At 44.9% G+C, this 24,326-nt stretch overlaps 1 protein-coding gene across 3 annotated transcripts in view; it reads right to left on the reverse strand.

Moving 5' to 3' along the window:
• The window catches only part of BCAR3 (BCAR3 adaptor protein, NSP family member), a 110,179-nt gene that overhangs the window by 71,978 nt on the left and 13,875 nt on the right, over positions 1-24,326 (reverse strand). For all 3 annotated transcript variants that reach the window (XM_059138571.1, XM_059138572.1, XM_059138574.1), the window contains one exon: positions 3,599-3,638. In XM_059138571.1, coding sequence (XP_058994554.1) covers positions 3,599-3,638 — 40 coding nt within the window. The remainder of the gene's footprint in view (positions 1-3,598; positions 3,639-24,326) is intronic.

A 24,326-nucleotide genomic window follows, 5' to 3' on the forward strand; every position in this document is an offset into this window, starting at 1 on the left:
GAAAATTCCAGAGCTGTACACCACTAAGCAAAGTCACAAATGACTAAAGAGCAGGAGGAAGGCGGAGGTGAGGTAAATGTTTCTGCTTTCCAACCTGGAAGAAGTGGTTTCTTTTGCAGTGAAAAAGAGAGTGGGTTGTATTTCATTACAGCAAAAGACCTCATGATTACACAAACCAGTTAAAATCAGACTTTCAAGATGATCATGTTTTGAACTACTGTGGGGGAATTTTAAAAGTAGGGAGGGGCACCTCAATGGCTCAGGTCATGATCCCAGGGTTCTGGGAAGAGCCCCGCATCCACATCCGGGCTCCATGCTTGGTGAAAAGCCTGCTTCTCCCTCACCCTTTCTCCCTGCTTGTGTTCCCTCTCTGGCTCTCTCTCTCTCTGTCAAATAAATAAAATCTTAAAAAAAAAAAAAATGTAGGGAGAAGCAAGGGCTCAAAAAAATAAGGCAAAACTAGAAAAAGAAAAAAAAAAAAAACTCCTCTATTTAACACAATTACAGAGACAGACATAGCAGCAAATGAGCTTCCAAAATCCTCTGGCTGTTTTGGAGCTTCTCTAACTTTCTGATCACATCCAAACATGGAATTCAGCGGGTAGGGTCTAGGTGCTGTTGGGAGGCAGCAGGAAGAAAAAGAACCTCCATCAGCCTGGGGCTTCTCTGCTTGCCCGCACACATTTCCCTCCATCCACAGCTCAGAGGAGCTGCTGGTAGCCTAGCAACAGCAGACCGGTCCCCTTTTACTCCGGATTAATGTGCCACGATACAGACTGCACAGAGTGTTAGGAGAACACAGAGCACAAACCCGACCGAAGTGAATTTTGGATTCATTCTCTACCTAGCTCTCTCGGTCCCAATACTGCAGCCCCACCCTCCACCCCGCTCCCAGTGCCTCAGTTCCCCCAGGCACACGGAAGCAGAGCCATTCCCAGATAGACAGATAAATACATGGATCCACTGATTCATCATCATCTCTCTCTCTCTCTCTTTCTCCATCCTGGGCACTGGGAAAACCAGGTGAGGATGGTTAGAAAGTCTTCCATGGGAAGGAGAAGGCATCTGAAAACAGAGACCTGGGACTGGGTTTCTCCACAGGATGAAAGCTGCTGTCTGTCGGGCCACATCTGGCTGCCTCCACTGCTGTGAAGACTCTCCATCAGATATCAGACCACCCCCATTAAGAGGTCCCTAAAAATGTGCTCCTTTGATTTTTTGTTTTCAGGTTGTAAATCCAACTCTACCAGAAGGGGACCCAACCTAATGTAATGAATTTTGCAAAGAATCTTTACTTTTCTACACGTCCCAGAAGCTTTAAGTGCACCAGAAGCTCGTACGAAAGTAACAGCTCAAAGCCAGGGGGCACCAAACTGCATTCCAGTTTACCTACAACTGTCTCACATCCCTTGATTATTTTCAGTCACTCTCCAAATCACGAGGTACCACCTGGCACTGATTTACAAGGCCTTCGAGACACGGACTCATCAGCCAGGCTTGAGAGGGCAGCCAAGTCTGAGGAATGCCAGGAGGAGCCTTCACTGGCCCAAGAAGCAGGACACATGGGTCCATTTAGACCTTGAGGTCGAAGGCCTCCATGAACATGCTTTCCGAACTTCAGCGCCCATAGAAGCAAATGAAAATACTCCACATCTGCCCAATAAATCCCCAAACCATCCCTTCAAACCAGGGGCAAAGGGAGAATAAAATAAAATAGATATTTATGTGATGCATCTAGGAGGAGCACAGAGACTTCCTTTATAAAGCCCTGACTAGATTCAAACAAGGCTGGGAGCAAAGAGTGACCTTCAGAACACCTCAGCAGGTCCATGGAAAGAAGTGCCTTCAAGCCACTGAGGGCGGTCCCATCACATCTCACTGCTGGGGAAGACAAGGACTGCCTAGCAAGACAGATGCCACCGAGAGTCCCAGTATATTTTCCCCCTCAATGCAACTCAACTTAGTATGAACGACATTCATGAATGAGACAGAATAGCTTAAAGAATACTAAAACAGATCATTCCAGAATCTACGTTTAGCTTTAGAATTCATCACCGGATTATCTTAAAGGCTTGGATACTGTGAAAGAAAAACCAGGTTCCTGGAGTACGGGAGCCTGCAGCGGAAGACAACCACTTTCAGAAAGATGACATGGGTGCTTTTAACGGGCTGCTGTGATTTACACACTGCCTAATTCTAGGGCACAGTTCTTATGTCATGCTCAACCCAAAGCATAGTCTCTGTGAATAGCAGCCACCACCACCGCCACCACCCCCCCACCCCCGCCAACTGATGCTTTGCAGTGTACAACCTGCAGAAAAACACTGGTTGTTGCATGCAGGAGGCACACAGACATCCTTTCTAAAGCTCTCTTGTGATTCTGACATGACAGCCATGCAGGCTTAGGATTTTACATTTGCTGCAGTGATACTACAGTTCAGACAGACTGGGTAGGAGAGAGGAGAAAGGAATACCCACTTCCATTCCAACAAGCTTTATTATGACTACTTCAAGTGACTAAGTGATTCTACTATAGCTTTCTCCTTTATCATCCATCCTCTGGTCTAAAGAGAGAAGACATGCCAAGAGGAACACAAAAAAGTAACAGGCCTAAATACTCCCAAACTGTGACACTGCCCTTGAAATAAAGAGGATGGAATGTGGCTCCTAGGACACAAGCCCCTTCAAACTTAGCACATGCCATGATTTCTCCTAAAAATTAAGGATGTATGTTGTCATAATGCAAGAAGCTAAGTGTGACAAATCAGAGTTCTCTTTTCTGTAGTAAGTACCAGGTTTCAGTTCTCAAAAATAAAAGAAAGCAAACATACACACGCCAAAATATGGGGGGTTGGGGGGGCTGGTAAAAGGCATCTTTTCTTTCTGCTAAGAAGGAAATCATTGATTCAGAGTATTGACAGTTTAGAAGCAATGAATGTGAGCCCCACTGGAAAGCAGCACATGACCACAGCTCCTGGTCCTAGATGAGCTACTACTACACAGGACGGTGGCTGTCAGAAAGGAAGGCCGACTCAGAAAACCTCAGGGAGCCTGCAGTCCTCCACTGAGGATAAACGCAGGCTCACAATTCATTATCTACCAGCTCCCCAAAGTCAAAACACTCTGAAAACGGAAATATTTTAAGTCATTTGGCAGCAAAACAAACCTGACGTCATTTGGTGGCAAAGCGTGAGCTGAGCTACATAAAATCATTTGTAGTCTATCCCACTTTGTGTGAATATTCTCACATCTCACTGCTGAAATAATGGCTTTGAGTCTGGAATGTTGACCCTAGCTAGACGCCTCTGAGGGTCTTATAGATGTGTACCATATTACCTTTCCAAAAATTCCAAATTCTAAAACCCATCTAGCCCCGAGGGTTTCAGATAAGAGGAAAAGGAACATAGACCTATGATAGGATGATGTAAGACCCTTAGAAAAGTTACTGAAGGCCCAAGAGTCAAATTACCCCCTGGTTGTTCCAATCTGAGCAGTTTTCTTCACAGGCCAGAATGCAGCATTATTTGGCAACACTGTGGTAAAAATGGGAAATCTATTACACAGGCTCCTAGTTCCACGTTAAATCCTGGTTTCCTACCTTCACATATTCCAGAGCTGGGTCCAGAAGATGCTGATCCCTGGAAAGAGAAAACACAGTATGAGAACAATTGGGAACAATGCATTCTTGTGCTGAGTAAAATGTATCCAACAGCATGTTTACCCTGTCACCCTGTTCCTTCAAATTATTAAGACGGGCCCACCTCCCCGGCAGTACTCAGAGCAGACAGATGAGGAAGTTAGAACAGACACAGATCCCTTTTGCAGTGTGTGCTGGGGGTAGGGCTAGGGGGTAGGACACCGCCCTAATCCACCTAGAAACTCCATGGGCTTTCTCATCACAGTCAGGCTCCAAATGTTAGACTAGTTCAGGTGCTAATTCTACATTCACTTGAGCACAAAAATTAGCCTAAATATCTGAAGCACAGAACAGCAAGGATGACAGAGGTGGGTGGGAAGCAGAAGTGGAAGCCCAAATGAGGGGTCCTCTGGACAGAGGCTCATGCAGGCTCAGTGGCTTCCTAAGGTCACCCAGTTGCAGGGGCAGAAGATGGAGTCTGTAGACCCAGCTCTGCTTCTAGACCACGTCTTCCTCTCTTTTATTTATTTATTTTTTTAAGATTATTTATTTATTTATTTGACAGAAATCACAAGTAGGCAGAGAGGCAGGCAGAGAGAGAGGAGGAAGCAGGCTCCCTGCCGAGCAGAGAGCCTGATTCGGGACTCGATCCCAGGACCCTGAGATCATGACCTGAGCCGAAGGCAGAGGCTTAACCACTGAGCCACCCAGGAGCCCACTCTCTTTTTCTTTTCATTGCTACCTTGATTACCCCCCACCCCTGGTGTCAAGTGGAGCAGGTCGTCCTCATTCTGTTTGGTGCCCCAGTACGGTTCCCTCTCCATCTAACATCTGCTCGGGTCTGTCATAATACGACATCAGGATTACTCAGACAATTACAAGTCAACAGCAGCAGGTGGCCCTGAGAAGGCTGACTTCTTCCAGAAATGACAAGAACCGACTAGGGCAAAGGAGAGGAGCAGGAGACTTGAGAGTGGCCCATTGGGAGCGCCTGCAGAGTTATAGTGAGGTCGTCTCTCAACAGAGCATATGAAAAGACAGCTAGCTGCCTTCAGAAACTTAAACTTCAAGAACACAACACATCCCTGCAAAGACGCCATCCTTTCTGAGAGGGCAGACTGGCTCAGAAGCCTGTGAGGGCAGTCTTAGTGTAGCCACAGAAAGAACAGGTGCCTCACAAACACCCCCAACAAGCAGCTTCCTCTGCAAGGGTGGGCTCCACCCCTAAACCCTGGTGGTGGACAGACCCCGCAAGATGGCAACCTTTCTTCCTGGGATAAGGGAGGATTCTGGTCATTGCCTGAGCACAAGGAGTCCCAACCCCCTGGCTCAGGGATACCACCATCTTGTGGAAATGGATGCAACCCCCAAAGCCATGCTTGGCTTGGTATGACTGTCCCTTCAGGGCTGCACATGGGGGCACCTGTGTGGAGGCAGGCTGGCATCCAAGATGCTCCTCTCCATGGCAGTGGATGAGGCTCTGAAGCATGGGCCCTCAGAGGGCCAAAGGCTCTGAGACCAGCATAAGCCCACCATCCCTGAGTGCATTCCCATTAAAGAGGGATATAAACCAGGCTTTGAAGCCTGAAAATTCTCTGCCTTCAAGTTCATTTATCAGGCATCTTTTCCCAAAGCACTGGAGTCTGGGCTGTGCCCGGTCACCACCTGGGCCACATGTCCTGGGACACTGTGTCAATGTCATCAGGCTTTGTATCCGCGGAACCACCTAATCGGTGACAAAAAACTTCGTGGGCACTTTGGCTGTGCTCCCTTTTAAGCTCTTAAACCCCTGGTTTTCTCCTGAATTAACATTTCAGGCTTATAGCTATCAGTCTTAGGCTAATCATCTGGCCCAGAGGTCTGGCCCTGCATAGGCAGGAAGATGCTATAAGCACCGAAATGCTGTTCTCATCTTCAAATTTCTCTGTTTATGTACATTTAAAAATGTGCATTATATACATTCATACACCCATGTCTTAATGCATGGATAAACAGGATAGGAATGTGGGGGGGGCTGAAATCAGTGGTTCCCAAATGTTTTTTGGTCTCAGGATCTCTGTACACTCTAAATGCTAAGGACCCCAAGGAGCTTTTGTTCACGTGGGTTATACCTACTGATTGCTGGTATTAGAAATTAAATAGAAATTTTAAAAATATGTATTAATATTTTTAATAGCTATTATTTAGCTATTCCTTGAGCTTCATTCCATTCATTTTTTGGAAAATATTTGCCAAATTCCAAGACTATCATATAGTCACTGTTGTCATTTTAATTCTCCTTTTTTTCGGTGCTCAAATGTCATTCTTTTAGTGTATTTTTTTTTTAGAATTTTGTCCAGGATCTGCTCTTCTCACCAGATTTCGCTCTAAAATACTTTTCCTTTCACCTCTGAAAGCTGAAACGTTCCTTTCTTCCTTTTTCTACAGATGTACCTGGAAACTCTCTGAGCTAGTTCTCTCAGAACAGGGCCTTCAAGTTCTCTTGGGAAGAGGTAAGGTAACCAACACAGACAGACTAGGCCTGGAGCTGTACCTGGTGGTTCCTAAGGCAGCACTGATTAGCAGGGTCCCCACTCAGAGACAAGATCTCCTGGAAGCAGGGCAGCGTTTGCTCTCTCATCCACAGAGCCCAGCACCAAAGAGCCCGGGGTGTTGTCCAAAATGCCCCCCTCCCCACCTCAGAGAAACTTCCTGTATGCCTTTGTTTTTTTTTTTTTTTAAGATTTTATTTATTTATTTGACAGAGAGAGATCACAAGTAGGCAGAGAGGCAGGCATTGAGAGAGAGAGAGAGGAGGAAGCAGGCTCCCTGCCGAGCAGAGAGCCCGATGCGGGACTCGATCCCAGGACCCTGAGATCATGACCCGAGCTGAAGGCAGCGGCTCAACCCACTGAGCCACCCAGGCGCCCTTTTTTTTTTTTTTTTTAAAGTAGGCTCTGCACCCAGCGTGGAGCCCAACATAGGACTGAATTCACAACCCAGAGATCATGAGTCAGATACCTAACCAACTGAGCCACTCAGGTTCCCCTCCTGTGTTCCTCTTTGATCCTCTACCACATACTTCTTTGGGCAGAAGAGAAGGAAACAGGGAGGCTCTGATGAGGGAAAAGACCGAAGTCCTCTTTGACCCTGACCCCAAAATGAACTCTGCGAAGGAAACCTTGTTCATTCTGCTACAAGAGCAGAGGGGAATCCAAACGTCTTACAATTCTAACTCAGGACTCCCGGGGGTGCCCTAGAGGATCCTCATGTTCTCCTCATCCTTTTTAGACAGTCAAGGAAGGAATACAGGAGAGAGTATCGTAAAACCAAGAGTGTGTTACGAATCCAAAAACTTAAAAAATCATTGCCCTGAACTAAATTATGTTTATTTTTAATAGCTAGCTTCTATTTCTTTTTTTTTTTTTTTTTCCAATCTAAAAAAAATTATGTTTCAGTGCAGAAGGGCTATGTCTCCCCTCTCGGCCTCCACCTCATCCCAGCTAGCCAAAAGGAGATAGGAGCTAGAAAACATAGCAGTTAGCCCTGCAGCCCCAGCCTCTAATTTGAAATAGAATATCCAATTATTCATACAAGTCTCTGCAGCAAACACTCCTTAAGCCACAGATTTATATTCTCCAACAGAGATCACTAGAAAACAGAGGAACTTGGCAATATAAATGAAAAGATTCAAAAAAAATTTTTTTGCTTATGCAAATTATGAATCCCCACCCTTGAGAATCTATGATGTTCTACACATCTCCCTTTACAACTGGCGAGGCTGGCAGGCGCCCACGGCCCCTCGGTCAGGCATGCTGCCCTGCCGCGCAGGGCCCGCAGACCGCAGGAAAGCAGCAGAATGAAACTGGACCCTCCTGCGATCTTGTTCTTATGTTTATTACATTTTAAATAACTTGGGTTAAAACAGTCTCTCTAGGGTCCTGCTTTCTTAGGTTCATACCGAGGGATGAACAGTTGGGAGTCACATAAATGATGTATTTACTATTTTGGTTTGTTTCTCATTAGTAACCAGGTTAATAGTTCCTCCTTCTGAAAAGGACACTTGATCTACACGTTTACTATGTTGAGTTAAGAGGTTCTCTGTCTTGAATATATAAGCCAGATTTCACTAACAGATCTTTTCTGAGTGAGCAGAATACAGATGAGGAAATGAAGAACCCTATGTCTGTCTTAAATTATAGAATGTTTTAAATGAATAAATGTTTTGACTTTTTTAAATATTATAGAATAAATTAATGGCTAACAGTGTTGCCAAACAAATGTCCTTCTGGATATAACAAAGAGGAATCGTTTGTAATAAGAGGATTCTCTCATGCAATAGATCCAACAGATCCAACTGTTCCAGACTGAGTAGAATAGAGGTTCCCCTTAAACTCCATGCACACCAGTAATCCACAGAGCAGGCAGCTCTCCTTGGTGCACATGGCATGGTATTTGCATTCTGATTCATTCTAGTGTGTATTTACTCATCTATGGTCTCTCCTTGACAAGGTGAGAGACTCAAGAGTAGGGGCGAGTCTATTTCACTCCCAATATCTCCACAGTTCTTGCATTCATCCCACAAACATCATCAAGCATCTGCAACATGCTATGCTGTAGACCAGACAATGGAAACAGAGGAATCAGGGACAAAGGCTCTGCTCCCAGAGAAGCTGCAGGCAAGTGGGGAAGACAGATCAACAGCCCCGGCACAACTCAAGTTGGTGTCGGTAGGAAGGAAACACCATAGAGAGGCTTTTCAGGCCACTTTTGAACTAAGGTTTGAGGATTAGGTAGGGACTCACCAGGTGAAGAAGTTGTGAGCTAGCTTAGCTCTTAACTGAGCTAGGTGAGAAATGTCCAGGCAATGGGAGAAGCATGTGCAAACACACAAGGACATGGGACACTGTGGTGCACCTGGGAAACCACAGCAGCCAGCATGATCCTTCCCTAAGTTAAAATCCTCTGGTAACTCCCATCTGATCAGAACAAAACCCTAGAGTCCTCACCAGAGCATTTGAGGCCCTGGTTGGCATGGTCCCTGCCAGCTCTCCAACCTCACTGGGGAGGGCAGAATTCTAAAGATGTCCCCCAACAAGAGCCCCATCTCCTGGAGAGTCAACCAAACACTAACATCAGCATTGATCTGAAGGGATTTTGCAGGTGTAAGCCTCCAGTCAGCTGACATCAAGATCTGGCAACTATCCAAGTGGACCTGCCATGCAAAGTAGGGGGCCTGGACAGGAAAGACCGTGTTGCCAGCATGACGTTACAACACGGCCTGTGACAAAGTCCATGCCATGGAACTTTGGGAGGCCTCTATGTGGGAGCTGCCCTAGGCAGATACCCAGGAAACAGACCTCAGTCCTATAACCACAAGGAATTGAGTTCTGCCAACCACCTGAAAGGCTGTGGAAGCAGCTTCTTCCTGGGGCTCAGATGAGAACACAGCTGCTAATATCTGGAGTTTTTTTTTTTTATTTTTATTTTTTTTTTTTTTAAAGATTTTTTTTTTATTTATTTATTTGTCAGAGAGAGAGGGAGAGAGAGCGAGTACAGGCGGACAGAATGGCAGGCAGAGGCAGAGGGAGAAGCAGGCTCCCCGCTGAGCAAGGAGCCCGATGCGGGACTCGATCCCAGGACGCTGGGGTCATGACCTGAGCCGAAGGCAGCTGCTCAACCAACTGAGCCACCCAGGCGTCCCTGCTAATATCTGGAGTTTTAAACCCGTAACCAAGAGCCAGCTGAGCTCTGTGGGACTTCTGTCCTACAGAAACTGCGAGGTAATAAACAGGTGTTAAAGCACCAAGTCTGTAGTAATTTGTTACTCAGCAAAAGCATACTAATACACTCACTGGCTATTCTACTCATTCATTCCAAGCCCTAGTGACAGCTGGTTGCTGCCTCTGTGGCTCACCATTTACTCAGTTCCTTTGCCTAGAATGTTCTCCCTGCAATTCTCAAAGGCTCTCTCCCTCACAACAGTCATGTCTCTGCACAAATAACACCTCCTCAGAGAAGCTTTCCTTAAAAGGAAATATAAGTAAGGCCCACCTAATATTTAGATGGGTAGGCCCATCTAAAGAAGGCCCACTACCAATTTCTATCACCTTATCTGGCTTTATTTTTTTCCCATATTATCTGGTATTATAGGAAATGTGTATTTGCTCACAGTCTTTTTTTCTGGAATATAATCCTGCAAGACTGAGACTTTCTCTGCTTTATTCACTTTGGTATCCCCTGGGCTCTGCACACAGCAGTTGCTCAGTAACCATTTGCTGAATTCATGAATAAAAGAACAAGTAATGGAAGCACAGGGTTGCGGGGAGGCTCAGGAGCGGTGGGGGTTTGGGAGATCAGGATGAAGAGGCAGAGCCAGAGCACACGGGGCTTGGATGCCATGTAAACATGTCTAGACTTAGGAAAGCAGTGGGATTTGTTGAAAAATCTTAAGCAGCAGCAGAACCAGGGATTTGTGTGTCAGAAACCCGCCCCCTGTGCTGGTGTGGAAAACAGATTCACAGGGGCCAACATGGAGTCAGGAAGACCAAAGGAGACAATGCTGGAGAGGTTTGGATGACAGAGGGAGCAGGGATGGTACAGATTTAGGAGACTTCTCTAAATCTATGAGAAAAGACAGATGGTGGTAAATGACTGGCTTCAGTGGGTGAAAGAGAAGAGAGAGGTAAGGGCACTTGCTGAATTCTTTCTAAGGGAACTAAGTAGATGGTGCCTAGCACATCTCAATACAGTCATCAAAAATGAACTGGCAAAAACCTTTGCTTCAAGCATTGTACTATATGAACTTTCAAGACTATATCTGGATCTGAATTATCTCTAAGACTTTGCCCCATTACCACCCTTTTTCCACGGTTAGCAGTACACGGTTAGCAGTACACGTAGGACTGCCAGCATTCAGCTACTGAATGTCTCAGATAAGGTCCCTTCCTTTTCAACTGCTAAGTAAGTTACTTTCAGAAGGGTCACTCACATCTTTCAAATAACAAACATGTAAATCTTTCTTTCCCATAAAGTATGATGAAACAAATATTTAAGGGATCCCTTCATACTGACAAAAATAGTTAACTCAGGAAGGAAACACAGAACAACAAAACAAGATAGCTGCATAGATACTGCCCGAGAATACCTGTCCTACGTAATAATCCTTTGATCTCCTCCACCAGCCCCACCCCCACTGTGAGCACCCAGTGCTTGTTTATGGCTTTTCCATGGGACTGTACCCTCCATGAGGGTAAGGGCTACTTCTGTCTTGCTCACCAATGTATACTAAGCCCTTAGAACTGTATTGGTCACATGGCAGCCAACTAATAAATAAATAAGGGCAAGTATGGACAAATGAAAATTTAAGTCCACTGGGGCGCCTGGGTGGCTCAGTGGGCTAAGCCTCTGCCTTCGGCTCAGGTCATGGTTTTGGGGTCCTGGGATCAAGCCCCCCATGGGGCTCTCTGCTCAGCGGGGAGCCTGCTTCCCCCTCTCTCTCTGCCTGCCTTTCTGCCTACTTGTGATCTCTCTGTCAAATAAATAAATAAAATCTTAAAAAAAGAAAGAAAGAAAGAAAATTTGAACCACAAAAAACTACTTTTGTATATAATGCAAATAAGGCCTCAGAAAATTAGAAATTTCTACTCTGGGACTTTGATTCACTTAATATGGTAGACCAGATACCCTGAAAACTAAATGATAAGTTACAAGTATATTTTCAAATGCATTGTGGAAGTCACAAGAAAGATAAATCCTCAAGGAGCATAGACATATACAAAACCTATAGAGAAACAGAGAACAAATCAAGAACACAAAATATGAACAAGAAGGTAAGAAGCAGAGCAGGAAGGGTAAGCCCTAAACCCACAGAAGCCAGCAGCTAACCGTAAGGCAATAAGAAAGGGACTATATCGCCCTACAAAAATAATATGCAAAAACAAGTAAGTACATAAAAATTAAGAAGGTAGCATGCTCTCCAGCAAGGGGAACCAAGAAGGGAACTTACTGTCTCCACCACAAATCCTGATGGAAAAAATGACAGTAATAAGAGTCTCCTCCAAAAACTTGTAACCGTAGATCGGCCTTCATGTTGGTTGGGATTCAAATTTATACTACCTGCTTTGACAGAGAATCCAAAGCTAAGAAATTAAAGTGTCTGGGTTGGTGGTGCCATCAGTAAGGAAACAGTGTAAATACTTTGTGGGGGGGAAACTTTATCAACAGAATGCCACTCAGGATATCCACAAATGGGGTCAAACATAAATTTCCTTTCAGAAATAACCACATACACAAGGAAGCAAGCCCCATTCACTGAAATCAGCAGAAAGAACAATAGACTGAGATCCTCAAAGACTTCAGGTACCGGAATATCAGATATAAGTGATAAAATAACAATGTAGGATTTTAAAAAAAAAATACGGAATCAAAAAGTGATCTCAGAATAAACCAGATGGTTATAAAAATAAAAACTGAATATAGAAACCGCTACAGAATAGATTAAACATGACCTAAGAAAATATGACAAATCTATGAAGAAACTATAAACAAATACACAAAGACACTATACAGAACACAGCACAGAAAGAAAAGGTGATAGGAAATATAAAAGTGATGTGGAAGGTAGAATGAGAAGGCCTAATTACATTTAACCAGAACTCCAGAAGAAGACTCGAGAGAGAAAAAGCAATCGTCAAAGAAATAATGATGGGAAAGCTTCAAAATCAATGAAAGATACCCATTCTCAGATTCAGGCATCCCAATGTATCCTCTGAAGTATTTCAACAAAAATACACTCTCACCTAGACACACCGCAAGGGAACTATAAACCATCAAAACTAGAGAGAAGATGATTTAAAGCAGCCCAAGAGCCAAGGAAGGCTGCCCTCCATGGATTACGTTGGCCATGGGGGTCTTCATCAGCCAGAAGTGAACGTGAGGAGCGCAAAACTTCCTTCCCAGTGAAACTACCAAGAACAAGGGTGAATAAAGACAGTTTTAGATAAATAAAGACAGAGAACACCATTTGGGAAGAATGAAGAGGATGCCAGAAGAACAGCTGAAGATCTCAGAGCGAATGAGGCACACAGTAACTGGTTACCGTGTAGATGACTCCGAACCAGCACGGATGCTATAGAACAAGACGGAAGTGTCATCTGTGGAGTTAAAAAAAAAAAAAAATAGCAAGTGCCGGCAAAGATGTGGAGAAATCAGAACCCTTAAGCGTAGTTGTTGGGGACGTAAGCAGTACAGCTGCGAGAAGACACAGTATGGAGGTTCCTCACAAAATTCAAAATAGAACTACCATCTGATCCAGCAATTGCACTTCTGTGTAGATACCCAAAAGAACTGAAAGCAGGATTTCGAAGAGATATTTGTGCATACGTGTTCTTAGCATTCTTCACAAAAGCCAAAATGTGGAAGCAACCGAAGCCTCCACTGATGGAAGAATGGATCAACAAAATGTGTACATACACAATGGAATGTTTCTCGGCCTCAAAGAGGAAGGAAATGCTGACACAGGCTACCACATGTATAAACCTTGAGGACTTTGTGCTAAATGAAGTAAACCAGTCACCAAAGGACAAGTAGCATACAATTGTATTTATTTAGATTCTATTTATTTATTTTAGAGAAAGCGCGAGAGATTGAGCGTGCGCACACAAGTAGGAAGAGGAGTAGAGGGGGAGGGGCAAGCAGATTCCACGAGTGCCGAGCCAGATGCAGGGCTTGATCTCACAACCCTGAGATCCTGACCAGGGCTGAAATCAAGAGTCGGATGCTTAACCAACTGAGTCCCCCAGGCACCCCTGGACGATTTACACAAAGTTTCTAATTAACTCATGGTTCATTAACTGTACACTTAAAAATGGCTAAGCTGGTAAATTTTATATCAGTGTACTTTACCACATTTTTTTTTGAAAAGACAAAGGAATGGAATGGCTGGGCAACTCAGTCAGTTAAGTGTCTTGATTCTTCATTTTGGCTCACGTCAGGCTCTCAGGGTCATCAGACTGAGCCTCATTTCAGGCTCTGCGCTCAGTGGGAAGTCTGCTTCAGAAATCTCCCCCTCTCCCCAAACACTAACTCTCTCTCCAAAATAAATAAATAAAATTTTTAAAAAATAGTAAAGAGACAAACTAAAATATAAGGCAACAATGGTATATAAGCCAAGTGGAAGGCCACAACCAGAGCTAGAGTCCTCAGGTCCTGTATTGTTCAAAAAGAAGTAAAGGTACTGTTTCACTTTATGTTTTATAAAGTAATTGTATTTTAAAAGTTACCACTCAATGAGGAGTAGAGTATTTTTAAAAAGACAGTACAAGATAAGGCAATTTTTAAAAAACTATAGGTTTGAAAAAATGTATAGTTAGTACAGACATACAGAATAAGAGGCAGTGATAAGCCCAAATACTATAAATCACTAAACACAGTAACTGTTACCTAGATTAAACTCACAAAGCAGATTTTCAGAAGGTAGAATATAGCATATTTAGGATACAATAAGAGTGGTATTTTGAAGGAAATGTATAACCATAACAAAAACTAAATATAAAACAAATGATACAACAGGGGAGCAACAAATAAAGCCTTGTTCTTTGGAAAGCCTAATAAAATGAACCTCTGACAGATGTCACCTAGGGGAAAAGAGAGAAAGCACAAAACAATCTAGGAATGACAAGAGGGCACAGCCATAGGTACAAGAGAGCACAGGAAGAGAATCCTCTGAACACTTTTAGGCTAATAAATTTTAAAACTTAACATAAATGAACAAATTCCTAGAAGATACTAAATAGACTCAAAAAGAAACAGAAATCTGAAGAGCCCTCGAACCCATTTAAAAAACTGAATCAGTAATTCAACATCGTCCCACAGGCCCCAACAGTTTTACTACCTAGCAAATTCTGCCAAATGTTGGAATTATTTGTTACTTGAAAATGATCCAAAAGCTTCGAGAGACTGGAAAAAGAGGATATTTTAACTTTGGTCCCCAAAACAGAGAAGGTCAGTAAAAGGAAATATAGTGTAATCTCGCACATGAATAGACATTAAAAAAAAAAAAAACAACAACCTTCAATCAAATATTAAGAAACCAATTCTAACAACATATTAATATACGCCATAATCACACTAGGTTGACTCCAGGAATACAGGGTCAGTTTAATGGTGAAAACCTACAGATACAATTTACCACATTAACAAGTTAAGGGAGAAAAATCATTTGAGGCATCTAATTAATGGGAGAAAAAAGTACTTTAAAAAAATCATCCTTGGGAGCTCAGCAGGGAAAATCAAACTCCTCACAAACAAAATACAGAACTTCCATGAGGGCTTTCATGCCCTCAGCAAGTATTATTTTTAATGGCAAAGAATTACAATCATTACTAAAATAAAACCATCAATCAGAAACAAGACAAGGATGTCCATTCTTACTTCTATGCACTACTGTCCTGAGGTCCTAGCCCATACAGATAAATGAGAAATAAAAGGTATAAGAACCAGAAAAAGGAGAACAAAACTGTCATTTTTCACAAATGCTTACTGTCACATTAGGACAAAAAGAATCCCTACAGACCTTACAAGGAAGTACAGCAAAGTTCCTAGATAGGAAGCACCATCAAAAATCTTCTACCTAAGACTTACTGAGCATCGTGGCTAAGAAGGCTTCTATGCCAAGGGCAGAGTTCTTGCTTGCGGGTGCCCATTCACCACAATGAACTCATTCTTAGAACACCTAACTGAAATGCAAGACAAAGAGATATGTGGGACGCATAGGCCAAGTTTTTCTGTTTCCCCCAAGTGGTGGGGCCAAGGAGGAATAATCACTGAACCCCCGAGGTCTACTGGTTTACCATTCTTAACCAACTCATGACCAGGGCATGTCCCACAATCAGGGAAGGTGAACCCAACAACCGAGACAAAGTTCGCCCTCCATTGGCAATTTGGTGGCTGTAGCCCATTCATATGTGGATATGGCCTTGGAACCTAGAGCCTTCACCCTCCATTCTCCACCATAAATAGCCATCAACATCTCAGGATCCTGGTTGGGAGAATGTGGGGATGGAAGGATGGCAGGAAGAAAGAGCTAGCAACAGGCTTTAAATCTACTAGGAGTCTGTGTCCACTGGACAGTATTTCTCACTAGATCATGTTCTTTCAGGTAAAATATGCAGGACAGTCTCGCATCCTCATTTTATTATTTATTATTAGATGATATCCATGGTGCTAAGCCTTGCCCATCTCACCAGCCTCAGCTCCTCACCCTGCTCCTCACACTCTGTAAATCCAAATTGTTTGGAATTCCCTGAACCAAGAGGCCTTGAATCCCCACCATCTTCCCACCTTCTCTGACCACTCCTTCCCCTGCCCTCTACAACTCACAGAATAATAGCTCCCCAGCACTCCTTTTTTATTATAAAACTTTACGACAAATAATTATAGTTCAATACATATACTCTTGTCCATCTCCCTTATGGGACTGTGAGCTCACTAAGAAAAGGGACTGTATTTTATACACCCTTGTATCCTCAGGGCACAGTTGCATGATAAGTGTTGGTCTGAATGAGTGAATGAACAAATGTGTGTGTGTGTGTGTGTGTGTGTGTGTGCCCGCGCGCGTTTCTCTCCACTGTGCAAAAAGGTCTAGTCAACCCTTCTCTTTGCCACTCCCTGAATTCACCAAGGGAAGAAAAACACTGAAGGGAGAGAGGGAACAAGAGAAATGTTTTTGATGGATGGGCCCCCACATTAAGGAGCCACAAGCCTGTGCCTGAACTGTGGTGGCCTCAGGGTCATTGCTGCTGTCAGGGCTGTGCCCGGCTCCCCAGCCCCACTGAGACCAGATGTTTTCTAAGTGACATTGAGGACTAGCTGCTCCTGCTGAAAATCTGGAGATGTCTGAAATGCCACGTTTGAAGTTCATCAGGGAGTGCGCCAAGAGGAAACAGAGTTTACTACAGGGCCATTTCCATCAGCTTGTAGGAAAATGAGAAAAAATGGACACGTAAAACGGGCTGGCCTACTGAGTAAAGAGATGGTGTTTCTTGAAAAAATCTCAACTGGTATGTGATTAGATGGACAGGTTCTTTACTGATGCTGGGAACCATATAGCTGTCCCAGAGACCAGGAAAGAGGTACTTCCTACTCTAGGCGGGGGCTCATTATATATATAGTCTTTTCGTCTTTTTTTTTTTTTTTTTAAGATTTTATTTGTCAGAGGGCGCCTGGGTGGCTCAGTGGGTTAGGCCGCTGCCTTCAGCTCAGGTCATGATCTCAGGGTTCTGGGATCGAGTCCCGCATCGGGCTCTCTGCTCGGCAGGGAGCCTGCTTCCTCCTCACTCTCTCTCTGCCTGTCTCTCTGCCTCCTTGTGATCTCTCTCTGTCAAATAAATAAATAAACTCTTAAAAAAATATATATATATAAAAAAAAAAAAAAGATTTTATTTGTCAGAGAGAAAAAGAGAGTTCACAAGCAGGGGGAGCAGCAGGCAGAGGGAGAGCAGGGCAGGGAGCCTGCTGCAGGACTTGATCCCAGGACCCTGGGATCATGACCTGAGCCAAAGGCAGATGCCTAATTGAAAGAGCCACCCAAGCATTCCAAGACTTAGCTAATTTTAAAAGGGATGTAGCTTTAAAAATGGATAACTCTAATACTTCTAGATGTGCACCCAGGAAAAATGTATTTTGGTTTTATCATCTTGCAAAATAAATGAGAGTCACTCTCCCACATCTCACAATGTATTTATTGACCTCACCTGTTAAAGTCGGCTTCACTAGGAGGAGACGGGATTAAGGGTGGTACATATTTTATATTCTCCTCCAGGGTTAACATACAGACATGAGAAGTTCTTCTTCACTAATACAGCACAGCTTGGGGATATTCTTTCATGAATAAACCAAAAGATCTGCTTTAGGGAGGCACACCCTCCGCAGAAGCTCACGGCTCTGCGGGGTTGGGGGGGTGGTGGAATGCACCTTCCATTTCTGGTTGTCAAGAGCTACAAACAGTTCACCATATTCGTGATCGGCGGCCAAGACTGACCACTTCCCTTCATCTGAATATTAAACTTGAGCTAATGCTCCGAAAATCCCATTCACGTCTTTGACAACCAGAGCACACTCATTCTGAGCTGCCCTTACCCAAATCCTGCAATCGTTTTCACATGCAGCTACACCCCGAACCCCATACTCTGACTTTGCTTTGGACTCCAGTGCTCGTCTTTGCCTCTCAACTACAGTCTTATCCAAACAGATTGGGTCTACTTTTTCCAAACGCCTAGATCTTATTTGGATCTCATTTCTGTCATTTTGACATATCTTTCTTCTATGATTCATGTCATCCACCAGTGTGATCTGTAGGTCAATACAACTATCTAAGCAATTTTTAAAAAATTGGCCAGAGTGGGCCAAGACATGGGTCAGTCAAGACACATCCTACATCAGGCTTCATCTACGCCTCCTGGGCTGCCTCTCACCCAAGTTCTATCACCAGAGACTGACATCTGCTTATGCACCTTTTCAACCTTCCTTTAATCTCCCAACAAATTACCCCCGGAAGGAAATTAATCTGGTATGACTTGCTTTAGGCAACACCCTGTTAATATAGGAAAAGTTGCTGTTTCCTCCACCACCTATGCAAAAGTCATCGCCCTAATAATCCTTTTAAGATACTTCCTGAGATCAGGTCAATTGCATCATTTTACAGGTTAATTTCATCTCTTTGGTTCCTTTCTGGAAAACTGAAATACTCCTCTGTCTTCCCTGTAGGGCCTTGTGCCTGCATTCCTCCGAGTTGATGGTCTCGGCCTCAGGCTCAGGCTCTTTTGGTCTTTTGGGGTGTCCGGGCCTCACCTCATGTGGTAGTATTAGAGCCTCTTGCCTCGGCCTCTTCTGCTCCAGGCTGACAGTTCTCTTTCTTTCCACAGATCTTACCCTTTCCAATCAGACAAGTCAGTTCTCTGACCAAAAAAAAAAAAAAAAAATGCAAGCCAGACAGAGGCTCAGCAGTTTGGTTTCTCCCATGCCCCTCTCCCTGGTTTTATTGTTCCAAACCTAACTTCTGAAAGCCCTTTTTGTTACCCTTAGCCTTTTGCACAATTCTCTGCTCACTCTGCACTCAGTTTCTTTGCTAGCTCAGAGCCACCCTCTGATATGGTCCTTGGTTGCATGGATTGCATGGCCCAAGCTTTCCTGGACCTGGGTCCAAGGCCAGGACAGCCCAGAGCAAGTGGTGGTGGCACAGAGCAGGCACGCCTCGAGGGAAGGGTTATCTAGAAAGCACCATCTTCAACCACCCAGTCAAGGATGTGTATACCTGGAAACGTGGTATCTAGAAATATGTTAAGGTCAGAGGTCAAGAAAAGCAGAATTGTTTAGAGACTAGGGAGTGATGCGAAGGGCTAGCCCATGGGTGGGAAGTTAGGTCAGCGGCGAAGATGATGGAAAGAACAGATGCTGGTAAGGTTGGATGCCTCAAAAGGGTACCACTTTTCCCTAGGGCCATGAACGCTTCACACAGACACAGCCCCTGGCCGGCCTTTAAAGCTCTCCCACCCAGCATGAAGCTAGGCACACAGGCCACGGTCAATGTACCCGTGGATGAATTCCTCAGAATGGCCCTGTCTCACCAGGCCACATGAGGGGGATCCAGCTGAAGACAGTCCTGCAGACACAGCCTGAGACCAAGAATGACCTGAACGGTCACCTACTTCCTCCTTCAAACTGTGCTGGGCGTGCTACTCACAGGTGTCCTCAACTGTGCTTCCCTTTCAGAGCCTCGGGCCGTGGGATTGCCGTAATATTTCCTTCAACTCTGGCAACCTTTCTTCTTGGGCCCCGCGGTAAGCTGCAGATGAGGACACCCTTTCCTCCCTGGCTATCCATGAGTCTAAGGCCTGGGGATTTCAGATACTCCTGCTTCTTTCAATCGGCAGCCACCTCCTGCTTCTCCGCGTCTCTTTCTATCTCATTTGAGAAGACAGCAATGCCTGATTAATATGTTCATGGCATGTATTAAAACAATGGCAACTAAACCACCTCCTCAGGCAGATTCCCTAATCCTGTGAAAAAAGGCATCATTTAAATATCCGACACGGCACACACACTCTGGTGAGTCTATACAGGAATCCAAGGTTAATCTGTTGATTAAAAACTTGACACGGTCAGCGGTCAGCAGCTAACCTATGCTCAGCACAATTCCGGTGACAGCATTAAGCTAAAAGCTGCGGCTCAAATCTTGGCAGCAGTCAGTCAAACTGAATAGAGGAAGAATGAGAAAAACCGTATCAAGGCCAGTATGTCTCTTGGCAGGCCGAGAGGGTCTGGCATCGTGACTCATCAGGCTTCAGGCTGTCTGAGCCCAAACACAGCACTTTTGATAAAAGCAGATGCTTTGTTTGGCTGGGGTGCACTATTTGCCCTTTCCTCACTCCCCCGGGCCCATCCCCCCCAACCTCCAGCCGCTCCTTGTTCCCTCTAGATAGATCTGTGTGTCTGTCAAGGTTTCTTCTCAAGTAACTCAAAGGCAGAATAAGAGTGCTGTGGTTTTGAGATAATGTGCTTGAGACCTCTAAGAGGAAAGATTCCACCGAGCCAGACAGACAGAACACATGCCCTCAACCTGCCTTCCAAGGGCAGGCAGCCGTCCTCAAGGGGGCTGCCCAACCAAACCTTGGAAAAGCAGCCATCACCCCTCAGGCAGAAGATGTCTCCCACAGTCATCCATTTACCTCCTCTGCCCAGAGAGTCATCATGGGACCCCGCAGGAAAGCGTCATCCCCGTGCTGCTGACACAGGCCCACAGGGAAGGCAGCCCTGGGGACACGTCTGCTTTTATTAAATAAAAAAGTTTTAGAAAGAATCAAGTAATGAAAAACTGTTTTGTTTTATTATATGCTTAAAAGATTAGATCTTTTCCTATTGAATTCTCTCATCTTAAGAAAAACCTTCCTTTCGGGGCACCTGGGTGGCTCAGTGGGTTAAAACCTCTGCCTTCGGCTCAGGTCATGATCCCAGGGTCCTGGGATCGAGTCCCGCATCGGGCTCTCTGCTCAGCAGGGATCCTGCTTCCTCCTCTCTCTCTGCCTGCCTCTGACTACTTGTGATTTCTGTCAAATAAATAAATAAAATCTTTAAAAGAAAAGAAAAGAAAAGAAAAGAAAAGAAAAGAAAAGAAAAGAAAAGAAAAGAAAAACCTTCCTTTGAACAGTACCCTGAATGCAGCTCCTGCCTAACTTCTCTGCTCCCCTCCAAACCCAAGGCTCGGGCTCCAAGGCTGACTCCTTTGAACAGATGTGGTGGGGTTCCTCAGGGCTGGGTCCCAACGTCCCTTCTTTATGCTTTACACAGCTCTCTCCCTTGGGTGAGCACATCTGTTTCCATGGCTTGAACTTCACATCTATACAGACTCCTAACTTTGCAACTTTCAGCACAGCTCTCTCTCCAGAGCTCCAGGCTCATAATACTGGCTGGTGAACACCTCCACTTGACACACACCCCCCGAACAGAAGTTTCAACTCTCTGCCATCCACTAAATAAAATGCAGCCGAAGAAACAAAGCCCTGTTTCCCTCCCAGTCTTTGCCATCTCAGTAAACGGCCCCATCTCATACACCCAGCTGCCTGAGCCATGCCTGCTGTCCCCCCCCCCCCGTCACCCCACATCATCCCACCTTCAGGAAGTCCCACAGACGCTACCTACCAAATAGATCTTGAACCCAACCCCTTTACCTCCTCTACCACGGTCCTAGCACAGACCTCCGCCGGCCTCCTGTGCTTCTGTGACCACTTCCTGCCCCCAACTCCACTCCCTCTGCCCCACCAATTTCTTTTCCATGGAGGCCAAATGATATTCTACAAACTGAATCAGATCACATGATTCCTTTACTTAAACCCTTAAAAGGCTTCCCTTCGCCCTAAGGAGAAAACCTAAACTAACACGGAGATGAAGACTAGTACCACCAAATAGAAATACAATGTGACAACCACATGAATTTTTTTTTTCTTTTAACAAAACCTCTGCTGTGTAAAAGTGCCCACCACCTATCTCCCCCATCCCCCGAGCCATCTCCCCTCTACTAACCATCAGTTTACAGTTTAGTTATAAGTTTAGTTACAGCTCTTGGTTTGCCTTTCTCTCTTGTCCCCCCTTCGCTCATTTGTTCTGTTTCCTCAATTCCACAAGGGAAATCATATAATTGTCTCCTTTCCCTGAACATAATACCCTTTAGTTCCATCCATGTTTCTGCAAATGACAAGATTTCATTCTTTTTGATGGCTGAGTGATATTCCATTGTGCATGAGTGTGTATGTGCACGCGCGTGCGTGTGTGCGCACAAACATCTTCTTTATCTGTTCATATGAAAACATGTACTTTTAAAAGTTTTCTAGTAGCTGATTAAAAATAGATAAAATTAATTTCAATCTTATTGAACATATTTCAAAAATAATACCGTTCTAATACATAACAACATAATAAATATTAGTGAAGTATATTACATTCTCTTTTTATATTAAATCTTCAAATGTCCCCCCCCCCCCAGAGGTCTTCCCTTCACCCAATCCAAGGAACTCTTGCCTCTCCTCATTTTGTGGTTCTGTACTGATGGATGTGTTTGTCTACACGCCCCCTACCCTGTGCACTGCCTAAGGGCCCGGCCCGTTATCTATGTCAATCTCTATGGGTACTTGGTACCCAGCACCATGCCGGCACAAAATAAGCTCAATAAACATTTACCGAATTATAAATAGCAAAGATACTAATGTTAAATACAAGGGCAAGTGGGAAAGGGCTGGGCCCATCCACAGAAGACAGGCTCTGTTCTCTCTGTATAATGGTGCGCTGATCTTTCAGTGCCATGCAAGGCTATTATACCTGTAAGCATGAATGGTGGCCAAGACACACCGCTCTAGGGCAGCTCAGGGCAGACCCAGAGAGCAGGACTCAGGCCAAACTCCGGCAATGTGTGGGAAATTTTCTCCCACAGAAGCTGCAGGCACTGAATGTGATCTCAGGTTACAGCCAAGGATTAGAGCCTCCAGGAGGAAGGAAGGAGGAGCCCCTTCTTCATGCTAGGTTCTGTGGTAGGCATCCTCACATGGGATTCTATCTGGCCTTATAGCTGCCCTTTGAAGAAGGGGTCAGAATCAGAAAGGTAAAGTAATTTACACAAGGTCAGAATCAGAAAGATATAGTAGAGAATCAGAGAGACAATCAGAAAGGTAAAGTAACTTACACAAGGTCACAAAGCTACTGGGTCTGGTTGCTTGAATCAGCACCAAGGTTACTAGCAACATTCTTTGATACCCACAACTACGTCAGTATCCCAGCAAAGGCATCAGTGGCCTTCAAGGTCAGGTGTCACACAGCAGAGTCGGGGCAAGAGGAGAATAAAGGACTGGTGATCAGGGGGCAGCTGCTGAGACGCCCCAGAAGGCGGTGCCAGGCTCCAGTGTGGAAGTTATTAGAGCTCTGCCATTTAGCACAGCCTTCGTATTTGGTGACCAGTGAACCTTCACAGCACTTCTCAGAGGGAGGCATTTTCACCCTCATTTTATGATTTAGAACTTGTCCCAGCTCACATGCGTAATAAGTGGCAAAACAGGGATCTGAACTGAGGCCTTTGGTTTGGGAGCCTGCAGTGTTCTCCTTTTCACAGCAGGAGTTATTTCAGCTTTGGTTACCATGTCTGCGGATGCATCTGGGATCACAAACAGTCCAAGAAGCACAAAGGCTGGGCCCATTATGGAAGGTTTCTCCGACTTCTAGAATCTTTTTAATTTTATTTATTTATTTTTCAGAGAAAAAGAGAAAGAGCGCACACAAGCAGGGGAGGGGTAAGGCAGAGGCAGGAGAAGCAGGCGCCCCACTGTGCAAGGAGCCCAATGCAGCACTTGCTCCCACGACCCAGGGATCATAACCTGAGACGAAGGCAGACGCTTAACCGACTGAGCCACCCAAACATCCCAGACTTCTGTAATTTTTAAGTAACATCAGAATCCTTAAAACAAGAAGACCATGTGCTTGTCTTTGGGACCTCTAAGAAAAGACTGCCTGAAATTCTACAACCAGCTCTGTAGCTAATCTCCTGGGGACAGTTGGCATGGTGGCAGCATGGCAGAGGGGGCCACTGTGAGGCGGCCTGCCAGCTTGTCAGTCCTGAGGCTCCAGTATGCGCCCCATGGAGGCATCTCCTGCCCATGAACAAGAGCAGTGACAACTTCTCTTTCCTGTATCTTCAGTCCAGGCCATGGAGGCTCCCGAATCTACCTACACTGAGAGGTGTGGAAAACTCTGGTTTCTGACTCTCAGAAGACTAAAAGCCTGACCTTTCCCCAAACAGCATGCAGGAGACCTAAGAAACCTTCGTTTATATGTCCTGGGGAGGGCAGAGAAGATGTCGAGCAGTATCACTCGGCAAGGACTGCTTTGTGTAATTCTCTGACCATTTTCTACGTTGACATTTGCACTCACTAAAAAACAAAACAAAACAAAAAAACTTTTCCATTTTCCCCAGAACAGCTGAGAATGCACAGATCCCAGCCTTTAGGTTCAAATCATCCCTGTCAGTAGAGGACTGAAGACCACTGTCAGGCAGCTGGTAGACCAGTAGGCATTTCCCAGTCCCCAGGCTCTCTGCACCACCCCTGCTGCACTGGTGGTTGGGGGTAGGTGGGGGAGGGGAAGATGCCCAGCAGGGGCTGAGCTCACCTCT

The sequence above is a fragment of the Mustela lutreola genome, chromosome 10, assembly GCF_030435805.1.
Source record: "Mustela lutreola isolate mMusLut2 chromosome 10, mMusLut2.pri, whole genome shotgun sequence".
NCBI lineage: Eukaryota > Metazoa > Chordata > Mammalia > Carnivora > Mustelidae > Mustela > Mustela lutreola.